Below are 14,012 nucleotides of genomic sequence, written 5' to 3'. Positions count from 1 at the left end.
GAAATGGCTGCACAAGGTAGATTTGAGATGTTAATCCAAACTGCCTGACTACGAGGTCATTGAGCTTTGAAACTACAGATGTTCTTGTTACCATGTCAAACACGTGACTCATACCATCCCAAGGAAATGTTAGGGAGTTGGTTTTTTTTTTTTTTTTTTTTTTTTTTTTTTTGGTGATTATTGTGGTTTTCATTGGCAAGGTGGTCCTGTAGCAATGATGCTTATAATAATCCTTCTATGTGTTTATTTCATGTGATCATCATTTAATCAGTAATTTTGAATTATTTAGAATCAGGATTAGCTTCCACCTCTCTTGGCTCCATGAGGGGTTAAACTGCTTCAAGGACCAAAGTTCTCCCAGCCCTTCTCATAATAGGCTGTGTGACCTGGGAGAATTCATTTAACCTCTCTGTGGCCCATCCTCCTCATCTGTAAGGTTAGAGTAGGATAATCACTGAGCGTCTGTCTGTGCTTATGATCCTGTTGGAATTTAGAAGGATTCCTTATTAGTAGTAATATTGCAAATCCAGATCTCTGTCTTTTATAAACAGCTGAATATGAATTTATTTTGTACTTAGAATTTAACCATATGAACTAGACAAGTTTGAAAATAATTCTGTGGAACAACAGGATAACTTTTAACTGTGGCCTTAATCCGAAAGACACAGAAGAGTAGCTAGCAGTTTGTGGCAGGGTTCAAAGGAACATGTTGGTCTGTATGAGCGTCAGTGGCGAATTTGATGGTCCTGGCAACACCTACACCAAGTCTGTTTGATCTGGGAAAGCGAGAATGAGAGGAAGTGGATAGTTGACTTATTAGCAGGAAGACTGAGAGATGCTGTATGAAAATCTGACATATTTCTAGCAGCTAACCTTGCTCAACACTGGCAAAAAGAGTCGGTCATTCTATAAGGATCAAGAGAGAAAAGAGATTTCATACATCAGTGAGTACGAAGGAGAAAAAGAAATTCAAAGCAGGAGAGAGGAAAGCAGTGACTCCCAAAGGACGTGGAGGAGATCGACAAGGAAGGCTGGGAGATCGCCTGTCCCTGGTTCTGCCCCCTCCCGAGGGGGAGTATCCCTCTGCCAATCAGGGACTCCTGCCACTAATCACCTCTGCTGTGAAGGAGCGAAATCAAGTGAAAAGCCACTGATTTAAGAGAATGTAAATTGACTCCCGGGTTCCCCTTTAAGTACTATATTCATAGTTTAAAATTAATCCCTGTTAAAGTAGCGTATTGATTTTTCAAAAATGGTTTTTAGGTTTTTTTGGTTTTGTTTTGTTTTTTGCAGTGTTGTTAAAAACTGTAGGTAGGTTTATTTTTACTGGGGTTATGTAGGTGAATGTCCTGGTCTGTAGAGATGTCTCCTTGTCTGTTTCTTTACTCTCTGAAACTGTGGCGCATCAACTTCCCTTTTCTGTCCCAGTGTGCAGATGGGAGGAAACAGCAGCATGGCAGAACAGTCCTGTTCCTGAATTCCCTTTAAAGCCTAGACAACTGGTTCACTCTTCTTTTTTCTCCCTTTCCTCTTCTATAACCCTTCTTTTTTTCCCTTAGCACTCATGAATAGTGCACAGCCAAAATGCCCCGTGGAAGAGGTACGTTTGTGACAATGACATGGTATCTTTTTAATAGTGTTGTGTCTGCTGATTCTGGCTGTCGCGACGGTGGTGACGTGATCATAGCACTCTTGTGCCTCTGTCTGACTTAATGCAACCGTTCTTACGAATCAGATACCCCTCTCAGAGCTTGAGCCTCTCTGTCCTCTCTTACTCCAGGAGACAAAACGTACCTCTGCTTGGTTTAGCTCTCAATAAAAATTCGACAATGCCATCGGCTAAGGATACACATGTAGGATTCCTGATAGACCAGCCCAACAGTTGTCACAGCTCCCCCTATTCCAGCCTAGATTTCATCCCCCACTGGCCCAACCTCCACCCCTGCACCCCGGCTTTGGCAGCCTCCGTCGTCGGAGAGGATCCGAAGTTAATAGGAGGAAGGAAGGAGGAATTCATGTGCTTAGCCTTCTCAGTCAGAAGAATGGAAAAGTAGACTACTAGAGAGAGAGAAAGGCAGCTGGTAGAAATAGTTTATATCAGAAACAATTTCTCCTTTGTGTGCATATCTTTACAGTTTGGTACTTGAAGGTTTTCTTAAAGGAATTGTAAGAATGTGCTTCTTGAAAATAGGAATACTGTTCTCCATTACACATACGTGTAATGTGTGGCACCGTTATGTGACATTTTCCAGATCATATGATTAAGACTTGATTTAATTTAAAAATAAATTTGGAAAAAGTCTGAACCATCTAGTTTTTTGAGTTTGAGGCTTAAAGGAAAACTTGGTGCTGTGTATACAGTAGTATGTGCTAGAAACATGTTTATAAAAGTGTTACGAACAGTTTTTGCATTTCTTACCATTATCTTTGAATTAAGTAATAAACAATTTAAAGGTTATGAAATTCCAGAAATATTAGAAAATAGATGGAAATCAGAGCCCTTTCACTTTCTTTACAATAGAGTTGTTAACAGCTATTGCAAAAGTACAGTCTCATGGATTAGAATAGATATTTAAAATTTTTTCTGCCCATTGTAAATTCATGTCATTGTCGTAATGCTCTTACCAGGCAATTTGTATTTAATAGTTGTCTTCTTTTCCCTTTCACTCTTCAAATTATTTTCAGAACCATGGGATGTGCTTTGGGGAGTTTTTGAAATCTGTGTTTTCTTATGCAATTCAAATATGTAAATAAAATTATTTTTATGCCATATAAAAAGATCAGTTTGATTTGCTTTTCTACTTATGGATGTTAAAATTCAGATATCCTCTATGATTTGAAGTATCAGCTAACTTTTTCCAATAATGTACCCAGAAAAATTTAAACCTTAATTGAATGTACTGATTTTGTATTTTAACAGTTTATTCTTTCTTCTGTAGCTTCTCGGACTTCTTTTCAGAGTGAGCTTCATCGAGATAGGAGGTATGGCTATAACAGAGGTCATCTATTCTGCTAATAATGAAATCAAAGTGTGCTGCCCGTTAACAAGTTAAATATTTCTCTTTCGTAAGCAGTGTGTTTACATAAGCAGTGTTCTGCCTCATCAGTACATTTCCTGAATTAATCTGTAAGCTCGAATGATGAAAATTTTAGTGGGAAAAGGAGCAATACAAACCTCAGAATGTTCTTTTGGCAATAATTATTTACTGAAGTTAATTGTTTAAATGTTTATTAAGTGCTTTATGTAAAGAACTGTCATAACTGCTTCAAAGAGTTGCTCAAAGAAATGTTTTGTACCTCCTCACTGCTTAGTAAATGTTGCATAGATAAAGATAGAAACAATGGAAGAATAGGACAGGAGAAGAGTCAGGATGGATGGATAACTAATTGGATAAATGGCTGGATGACTGGTTGGAGAGGAGGAGGGAGGGAAGGAGGGGGAAGGGAGGGGAGAGTCGCTGGATAGACAGAAGGAAGTACCAGTAGACAGACAGATGGTTGAATGGATGGAAGCAGCATGGATAGGGGGATTTTTATAAGACAGGGTACCTGCTTTCACATTTCTTACAGGGTAATATAGAATAATGAAGAATGAGAATTTTAGCGTCAGACATAACCGAGTTCGAATTTTGATTTCACTGCCTTCTTGTGTAGCCTTGGGCAAGCTGCTTAACCTTTTCTTAGCTTCTGTATCCCCATCTTTAAAATGTTGCTAATGAGGGAACATGGCTGGCTCAATGGGTACAACCTGCGACTCTTGATCTCAGAGTTTTAAGTTCGAGCCCCGTGTTGGGTACAGAGATTTACTAAAAATAAAATCTTTAAAGAGAAATGTTGCTAGTCATACCTATCTCAAGGCTGTCATAAGGATTACTGCATGCGTAGTGCTTAATATTTATTAGCCAATAACTCATTAGTTAGACAAAAGCTTTAAGCAGAGGTCTTTAGGTAATGCAATTCAAATTTAATCAATGAGCAGGTTCTACTGTTTCATTAGCTAGCCGAGAATGTGTGCATATGCCCAGTTTTGATAATAGCAGGGCTTTTTTTTTTTTTTTTTAGATTTTATTTACTTATTCAACAGAGAGATAGAGCCAGAGAGCACAGGCAGAGGGAATGGGAGGGGAGAGGCAGGCTCTGCACTGAGCAGGAAGCCTGATGCCAGGGCTCAATCGCAGGATCATGGGATCATGACCAGAGCCAAAGGCAGATGCTTAACCATCTGAGCCACCCAGGTGCCTCAATACCATGCCTTTTTTTTTTTTTTAAAGATTTTATTTATTTATTCAACAGAGCGAGAATACACACAAGCAGGCAGAGGCAGCGAGAGAAGCAGGCTCCCTGCCAAGCAAGGAGCCCAGTGCAGGACTTGATCCCAGGACCCTGGGATCATGACCTGAGCCGAAGGCAGCGGCTTAACCCACTGAGCCACCCAGGTGCCCCTGCAGTGCTTTTTTATTTTCATTTTCTGTAGAGTGCTAGAGAAGGTCAGGGCAGATCTCATCATCCCTGCTTGTTAGATAATAAAACTGAGGCTCAGAGAGGTTGATTGCTTGCTCAGAGTCACACAATTGGTGTTTGTTAGGAAATGAGGTTGACTATAAAGTTTAAACATGAGAATGTAGAATCAGATTAAGAAAATGATGAAAGGAGCCATGCCTGAGTTGCCTGAACTACTGTGGTGCCAGTATTAAAGGTTAGTTACCAGAGTCATATACCACACTGACTAGGAGCACAGACACACATAGCAGGGTCTAGAGATGAACATGCAATCTCTAAACACTTAGAGAAGACTTTGAATTGGGGCAGAGGCTGGGTGAGGAGGAAAAGGATATTGTTCTTTTTTGGTATCATGTCAGAGTATATCATTTATAATGGCAGAAAATGAAGCAGTTTTATTTGACCGGTGTACTTTCTGCCTTACCATATATTATTTATATTCATGGTATAGGCTGGATAGCAGAACCCTGGAATAAGAGATTGTGTGAGCCTTCCTTAGCCCTTATTCTTATCCAGCAAGGCAGAGCTGAGTATGCTTAAGGTACATCTCTAACTTTGAGCCCTGGAGTCCTGGAAGATGACTGTCCTCTGCTCCTTGATAGCCCAGGCCAGATAGGTCATTTCTAGGACTACGGCAATTCTTATGTAACTTTTTTGAGGCAGTGGTTATTTTTAGGAATCTTTGAATGTTTGAGGCAGACAATAGCTTGTTATCAACCTGCAAACCCTCACTGAGGTCTTGTCTGCTAGGCGCCCAGAGATCACCATCGTGGCAGCTGAGCCCCTGAGGCCGGCCTCGTGGTTCCCAGGAGCCCCACCCCCGGGACTGGGATTTCCCCCATCTTCTGCAGCAGGTCCTTGGAGGCCCAGTGAGCTGGTTCCTGCTGAGGTAAATAAATATCACATTATCTCTCTGCATTTTATTTTTTAAAGTGAGTTCAAAGATAAGAGTGAGACTATTAATACATCAATACTTTGGCTCTTGTCCATAGATGTCTAAAATCTTCATTCTTTATTTTACAGCTCCCACCATCTTATGAACAAGTCATAAAAGAAATCAACCAAGTTCAAGTGAATACTACGAATAATAATGCTGCTGCCACTCCAAGGCACACAATTACTTCTGCAACTCAGACTGACTTTCCAGAAGAAATAGACAACCAGCTGCCTCAAAGTAATGCAAGTAATTTGTCTTCCCTAATTCTGACCTAGATCTAGGGGAGTTATCAGTAGGCTTCTGGCCTTTAAAATAATTTGTGACTTGTGCATAATTCATTGAGCTCTGCTTCCCAGTCAGTGTGATCACTGTGTGCTTCCATTATTTTGATTTGCTGTGATTATCACAACAGATCACTCCCATGAGCTGCAGCCCCAGTGTCTGGGGCTCACCCCTGTTCATATCGCAAAAACAGCGTTTTGTTTTGTTTTTAAAGATTTTATTTATTTATCTGACAGAGATCACAAGTAGGCAGAGAGGCAGGCAGAGAGAGAGGAGGAAGCAGGCTTCCTGCGGAGCAGAGCGCCCGACGCGGGGCTCGATCCCAGGACCCTGGATCATGACCTGAGCCGAAGGCAGAGGCTTTAACCCACTGAGCCACCCAGGTGCCCCAAACAGCGTTCTTTTAACTCATGGTTGTATTACTGTTGATCCCCTTTATGCCCATTGAGAAGGATGCTCTATTTAGCAACCTTAAACTTGATAGAGTGTAAAAGATGGGTTGTTCCATTAGGCTTTTAAAAAGCATCGTGTTTGTATAACAGATAAGAGTAAGTTCTTACTTTGGAAAAGTAAAGCAAGCAATGTTGGAATTCTGACGAGAGGGAAAGGGTTCATGTGGTGAGTCTGCTGGGAATTGAGAATTTAATGGTGTTTTAAAAATACTATGTAATGAATATTTCTCTTATGAATAAATACAACTTGAAGAACACTCCTGCGAGAAGCTGAGTGTAAACAGTTCCGCATTGATTTTGGAATTACTTTTTACTAATTAAGGAAACCAAGATCTCTTGATATTCTACATGTATATTTAAACAGTCTCTGTATCTTCTGGGTTTTTTTTTCTTTTAAATTACAATGTTGCAACTTGTGTCTGTGGGTTTTGGTCTTGTCAGCACTACAGGCACCTCTCAAGCCTCTCCAGCCTTCCCCGGTGGTCTCGGCCAGTGATCTTCCAACAAATGTTGCACCTTTAATAGTCTTTGATACTTCAGAGGAACAGAACTGTCCAGAGAACTCCAGTGCTACAAGATGTCCAGTGCCAAGACCAAGATCAAAAGCCAACCTCAGACCTGTAGCCAGAGACAGTCACATTAAAGAGCAAAATCACCAGAAAACCAGCCCCACAGCCACAGACAAGGAGTCCTCGCTGAGCCAGCCCCAGTCTTTGTTGGATAGTACCAACAACTTGGATAGTCAGGCAGTGATGAACATTATGAACACAGAACGAAGCCAAAATAGTGTCGTTTCAAGAATCAAAGCATTTGAGGGCCAGACAAATAAAGAAACCTCGGGACCACCCGTGAAACCAGAAATCGCTCCCCGCACACTGCCCCCCAGGCCTGCTCTTCCCTCAGGGAAACCCTCAGTGGCTCCCAAGCCAGCTGCCAACCGAGCTTCTGGAGAGTGGGACTCCTGGACTGAAAACAGACTCAAGGTGGCCCCCAGGGAAGGGCTCACCCCACAGTCTACACCACAAGAAGTAGGGAGCATCCCAGTAACCAAACCTGAATTGCCAAAGAAACCAAATGCTGGCCTTACACGAAGTATTAATCATGAGATTCTGGGAGGAGGGCCCATGGCTGAGAGCCCTGACGGTGGGAAGAAAGTCCCAACCCCTGCTCCTCGGCCTTTGTTGCCGAAGAAATCCGTCTCCTTAGAAATCCCCAACTCTACAGCTTTGCTGAAACCGGTCACCGTTCCTCCCCGACTCTCAGTGGCGTCACAGGCCAAAGCATTCAGGTCACTGGGAGAAGGGCCCCTGGCCGTCTCCCCGGCTGCAGCTCAGCAAAGCAAGCCTCCAGGGGACATTGACCTCATCAGTTTTGATGATGATGTTTTACCCACACCAGCTGGGAACCTGGTTGAAGAATCTCTTGGTTCAGAGATAGTTCTAGGTGAGTAAAAAGGAGAAGTGGGAGGGAGTGGGAACTCACCAGAGGGCATCTTGAATGGCACTTGCTGTTTTAGTTTCTAGGACATAATTTCTGGAGGGTGGGTGTGTGTGTGTGTGCGCGCACGCGTGCGCGCTCATGCCTGTGTGTGTACAGAGACAGAAACACAGATTAAGAAACATGGAGCTGGGAGGGAGATGGAGACAGAGGGATAGGAAAATCTGGAATGGGGGAGATGGAGACAGAGAAAGCAGGAGACGCGTGTAGACTACTATGTGAGCCAGAAATAAGCAGACTGGGTCTAGCGACTAAACCAGGTGTGAGGCTGGCTTCCTAACTCTGGCAGGTGGAGAGTCAAGCACTAGGGGGAGGCAGGGAAAACTTCTCATAGATGAGAAGTCAATAGTGTGGCCCCAGAAGGGCTCCGTAGACTGAGCCAGCCCCATGGGGAATGCCAGGAGAGGCATCGACTCTGGGGAGGACTCTGGCAAGAGCAAAGCCAGGAATGACGACCCAGCCTTATGTAGCAAAAATTTTTTCGCTAATCTTCACAGAACATCTTCCCTGGGGAATGCAAAGTTTTGTAAATAAAATACGACAGCTGTACATTTCCTGCCAGGATCAGGACAATTAAATTTCTCAAGAGGAAATTCAGAGAGTATGTTTTCTTTGCTCACACTATTCAGATGGAGGCTATGATGGTAAACCTTACCTTTGATTTGTCAAAGTAAGCTGCTTTCCTTGTCGTTGATGATTCCTTTTACTGTTGTCTACTTATTTGGGTAGCATATGTGAACATATGAGCTTAATAGTATTTTCAAAAGGTTAGCTGTCATCTTATAAATGTTTAACATGCATCAAAATGGGATAAGCTCTGTGATTCAAAACCAAATTCTGTACAGCACAGGTGTATTTTCAATGATAACAAACATATTTATTAAATATTTATTATGCATACAACATGTTAGTGTGGCTACAGCATGCCTCTTGTCTATAAGAGGTAGGAGGAAAGACGTTAGAATGTACTGAGCTTCTGCAGTGTTCCAAACATTTCGCTAGGTACCCAGACCTACAAGGTATTGGTATTGTTGGTCAATACCTCTGCAAGGTATTGGTATTGTTGGCCTCAGTTTGCAGAAGAAGAAAATGAGACTGAGAGAAATCAGTGGATAGCTTGCCGAGTGTCATAACATTAGCAGCTTCCAAGGCATGATTCAAACTCCCATCTTTTTATTCTAGGTCTAGTGTATTTTTCATTATATGACATTGCTAACCAACATTGTATAAATCCTTAACCCAGGTAACACTTCAAGACTTTGTTACATCATTTTCTTATTTAAACCTTTTTGGTGTTACAAGGTTCACGGTGGGATAGGGATGGTAAAACCAACAACAGCAAGTTGTTAAGGGGTGGAATCAGCACAAGCCGAAGAAATACCACCTTTAGTAGAAACTGCTAGATTCTGTGGGGATGGCAACTTGATTAATAACCGCTGAGACTTTATTCCCTGTCATCAAATGGATAATCATAGTCATCTTCCAAAAGAAGGTCAACAGTATACATTCAACATGAATATAGTCTCATGCCTCATACTCAGCCTTTTCTGTCCCTTGATTTCTACCACCTCGTTGCACAATATTTAATTATGTAGGCAGTCTCTTAGCGAAGTATGTAATTTGCTTGCCCTACCTGACTCGAACCATTGCTCTTGACTGTGGAGTCACTGAATGCTTACCTCATCATCTTTCTAAATCTGCTCCTTTTCCTATTTTCTGTACTCACTTAATAATGCCATCATGTCCCCCATCATGTCCCCAGCATGTCCCCAGCCTTCCTTGGAGAAGCCTAGAGATCATCTTCGAGTCTTCCTATGTGTCATGCTGTTTGTTTGGACTTGGGGTCAGGCCAGAATCTGCCACTTAATTGCTGTGTGACTTTGGGCTATTTACTTAACCCTACTGTGCCTCGATTTCCTCATCTATAAAACATGGTAATAATACTCCTCTTGGAGGCAGTGCGAGGATTAAATGTGATTGTGCAGGAAAGCCATGTCCCATTGTCTGAAACGTGGCAAGTGCTTATTAAGTAGTAATCATTGTTACTTCTTGCCCTTCACATCCAATTAGATAGCAACTCCTGCTGGTTTAACCTTCGAAGTAGTTCTTGAGCCCTCTCATTTTCATCTGCCTTTACTGCCCCACTTTGGGTCTTTATGCCAGATTACTACAGAGGCCTCCTACTTTGAGCCCCTGCTTTTGCTTCAAACCCATCATCCTCCATGTTATGGCTACCCAAGGGATTTTTCTAGAGTATACCCTGGACCTTGTTGCTCTCCCACTTAATGTCCTCCAGAGGCCTTTAGGATCACCCTGAATTCCTCAGCATGTAGAGAAGTTTCTGTTCGTTTATCGATCTGGGGCTCCGTGACTTTTTGATGGTGTATCAGTAGCATTGTCTTTGTAAATAAGGAATCACGGTCTCTTTGTGAGACCTTACTTAATCATCCTGGCATTAGCCAGAAACTGAGATAGGAATGCGAAAGAAAGGAGAGGAACTCACAAATACGTCTTTCCTCCTTTTCCTTCCCTCAAAAATAAAGAAAATCTAATGAGCTGGTTTTCATAAAATGAAGTTGCTGTATTAATCTCAGGAAATAGAGATCAGAAAATACTGAAGCTGTGAAAACATGGTAAAGATTAGAAAAATTATTAAGGGAAAACTCATAAAACAAGCAATTTAATACTGGATTCATTCCTTGGGTAGAATGCCTTCCAGGTTAATGTAATGGAGCTGAGAAGTATTAGCAATTCCTCTTCACACCTTTACAAATCATACCCAGTTGTCAAAAAAAAAGCAGAATGCCTCTGCTGTCAGCCCCATTACACAGACCAGAATAATAGTTTAGCAGCCAATTTCTGCTATTAACAGAACTCAAGGGAAAGAAATGACAGAAAAGCAAGCCAAGGATGGTGAAACTAATTATGATGACAAGCATATTATGAGAGACAGGTAATGGGCAGAAAACTACATTACCATCAGTGTTTTTCTCAGCCCAGTAATGAAGACCATGCGGATAGAAGTGTAAAAGCGGCCGGCTTGTTTGGCAGCAGGTGTGGAATAATTGGTTTGGTGCGAGACGCTGGAAGGAGGGCAGAGTAACTACTGCAAATAAAAGTAGAGAAAAATGCCATGGACATTCCTTAGTTTTAGATAGGCAAGCGTTTTGGATTTTGTTTTGTTTTGTTTGTGTTTTTTTGTTTGTTTGTTTTGTTTTGTTTTTGTTTTTTTTGAGATGCTCTGTGTTTTCTCTTTAGAAGCCGGAGCAAACTCTGTGGTCCAGTCGTGGCACTGTGGTTCTTAACCCCTCCTGGGAATCACAGAACTCTGAGAATCTGATTATCCTGGGACTCTTTTTTCTCTCTTGAAAATAGCCCTTTAGCTCACGTATGCACAATTTCCAGACCTTCAAGGGCCCATTCTTGGACCCCAAATGAAGCACACTTCCACAGAATATTGTGATAACCTCCAGTGGACTGGTACGCCCATGCAGTGAAGGATTGTGTGCTAATTAAAAAGGAGGCACACCACCTATTACTTCCTGCTGTGTTCTAATGCCCAAGATATCGTTAGGTGAAAAATGCAAGGTATAGTTAATATTCGTGGCATTTTAGCTACTGTTTGTGTTAACACACACACATATAGATATGTAGTATCTTTGGAAAAATATATAAAAAGCTGGTAACAAAGGTTTTCTTTATGAGGGAACTGGGTTGGCAGGAGAGGATGGGGAACCTGGTTTTCCAATAGCTAACCATAAGCAGAATTAGGATGAAAACCTGGGGGAGGGGCGCCTGGGTGGCTCAGTGGGTTAAGCCTCTGCCTTTGGCTCAGGTCATGGTCTCAGGGTCCTGGGATCGAGTCCCGCATCAGGTTCTCTGCTCAGCAGGGAGCCTGCTTCCCTTCCTCTCTCTGCCTGCCTCTCTGCCTACTTGTGATCTCTGTCTGTCAAATAAATAAAATCTTCAAAAAAAAAAGAAAAGAAAAGAAAAAGAAAACCCCGGGGGAGTTAGCGCTTGTCATCTTTGCCGCAGAGAGATAGCTGCTTCCCGCACTGACCCTCAGTCATAGGATGAGTAGAAATGTTAAAAATAATAGTATATGATTTTTCTAAATTGCTGTTATTAAGATTATAAATGAAAGCCTATTATTTTGAACTACATATGTGTAAATAAGACATTCAAAAACATGTGCATTTGGGGCGCCTGGGTGGCTCAGTGGGTTAAAGCCTCTGCCTTCGGCTCAGGTCATGATCCCAAGGTCCTGGGATCGAGCCCCACATGGGGCTCTCTGCTCAGCGGGGAGCCTGCTTCCTCCTCTCTCTCTCTCTGCCTCTCTGCCTACTTGTGATCTCTGTCTGTCAAATAAATAAATAAAATCTTTAAAAAAAAATGTGCATTAAATCCTATTACATAGACTCAAAAAAAGAGTTTTAATTTTCCGTATAGCTTTAATTTTTCTAATTACCTTATGGAAAATTTTATGCCCATTATTGCCTTTATTTATTTATTTTTTAAGATTTTTTTATTTATTTACTTGACAGAGATCACAAGTAGGCAGAGAGGCAGAGAGTGAGGAGGAAGCAGGCTCCCTGCTGAGCAGAGAGCCCGATGTGGGGCTCGATCCCAGGACCCCGGGATCATGACCCGAGCGAAAGCAGAGGCTTTAACCCACTGAGCCACCCAAGCGCCCCCCATTATTGCCTTTAAAAAGCAACTAAAAGGACTAGAATTTTCTCTTTTTCCCCCTTATTTTTAAGTGATTTTTGGTTTGTTTGGCAGGGGAGTTATTTCAGCTTCATCTTGTAACTTTTTTCTTGTGGTTGAATTTATTTTACTGGATTTTTTCAGTTACAAAGTAACACATATTTGCTGTAACAGGTGAAATGATACAAACATTTACTAAAAGAAAAAAATTTTTATCTCTAGTCTGTCCATATCCTCAATGTTGTTTGTATATGGTCTTCTGTGCCTTTGGACATTTCAAACCAAAACTTACAAACATACATATATGTACTTTTTCCTACTTTTTACGAACATTTTCATCATACTATACCCTTGTTTGTTTGTTTATATAACAGTGAGATTTATGGACTTCTCAGTCCAGTCGGTCTAAATCTAATTCCTTGTTTCCTTATACCTGCCTAATATTTCTTAGTGTGAGTATATTGCGATTGAGTCAACATTTCCCCTATCCACGGACATTGCTTCTGATTTTTTGGATTTCTTTTTCCTCTACAGATAATGCTGTAGTAAACATTCATAAATATTGCCTCTCCTACTACGGCTCTTATTTCTGAAGGATAAATTTCCAAGGAGTGAGACTGCTGGGTCAGGGGTTATGAACTTGAAACATTTCATTGTACCAGCGATCCAGTTTCCCACTTGGCAACGCCTGGAGTTCCCAAACATGAGATGCCACCTTTGCTTTATATGTTGCGCACTTTCATTTCTGTTAGAAAAAATACCCTGCTCATGAATAGACATAAAAAGTAGACTGCGTACTGTTTGACTAAAGAGATTTGCACACCATCATCAAGATGGAAAACAGGCCTCCAGTTTTCCTCCCCCTTATTGAAGTGATGCTCTGTGCCCTCCCCACTAATCCGCACACCTCATCTGGATTATAGCCTGGACAGCATGCAGACAGAGAGGCAGATGCTGAGTTCACTGACTCACTGAGCACAGCTGGGGCAGGTCATTAAACAGACCCACTCCTGCCAAACAGCCCGCCGTACTAGAACCCGAAGACTTCCTTGCTTCATGATCTGAGTACCAATTACGAAAGAGTAGCTAATGATATTAAAAATAAAGACCAAGAAAGAGAAAGAGTGGGTAGGTAACTAGGACACTTGGAATAGTTTGTTATATAAATTTTATCTATACTACTTCAATGTAAATCCTTTAGGTTTTAAAAAAAAGTAACTGGACCCTTCCATGTAATAGGGGTGAGTTCTGCACAGTGTGCAGGATTTGGAGCGGGTGTCTTGAGGGCAACAGCAAGCATAATTTGGATGCCCCTGTGCTTGGCCCCTCAAGGCATTGATGGGTGTCCTTTCTCCTTTCCCTGCGCCACCTTATGCATGCCGTCCCCCTGGAATGTGAGAGAGTGTAGGTGGTATTCTGGCTCAGAATATACTATGAGCTGGGAAATAATTGAAGTCGTCCCATGCTCAAGATTCTCTTCCCCCTCCATACCACCCCCCCAAAAAAACCCTCAACTAATAACCAAAAAATTATAGGTATCAGAAACAACTATTAAAGCAGAAATGCCACTTGAAAGGTAGGACACAGTGAACAGTCACCAGCCTTAATCCTTTCCTTGAGTTTTTGGTCCTTTTCCC

General features: G+C 41.8%; 1 protein-coding gene across 5 annotated transcripts in view; it reads left to right on the top strand.

Moving 5' to 3' along the window:
- The window catches only part of SH3D19 (SH3 domain containing 19), a 179,348-nt gene that overhangs the window by 128,194 nt on the left and 37,142 nt on the right, over positions 1-14,012 (top strand). For 2 of the 5 annotated variants that reach the window (XM_032332503.1, XM_032332504.1), the window contains exons 4-8: positions 1,560-1,600; positions 2,940-2,982; positions 5,251-5,389; positions 5,524-5,683; positions 6,613-7,614. In XM_032332503.1, the coding sequence (XP_032188394.1) occupies positions 1,585-1,600; positions 2,940-2,982; positions 5,251-5,389; positions 5,524-5,683; positions 6,613-7,614 (1,360 nt within the window). In that variant the 5' untranslated portion in view covers positions 1,560-1,584. The remainder of the gene's footprint in view (positions 1-1,559; positions 1,601-2,939; positions 2,983-5,250; positions 5,390-5,523; positions 5,684-6,612; positions 7,615-14,012) is intronic. The other 3 variants (XM_032332500.1, XM_032332502.1, XM_032332501.1) reach the window with 2 other exon arrangements.

The sequence above is a fragment of the Mustela erminea genome, chromosome 2, assembly GCF_009829155.1.
Source record: "Mustela erminea isolate mMusErm1 chromosome 2, mMusErm1.Pri, whole genome shotgun sequence".
Taxonomy (NCBI): Eukaryota; Metazoa; Chordata; class Mammalia; order Carnivora; family Mustelidae; genus Mustela; species Mustela erminea.
This window is presented reverse-complemented; position numbering and strand designations above follow the sequence as displayed.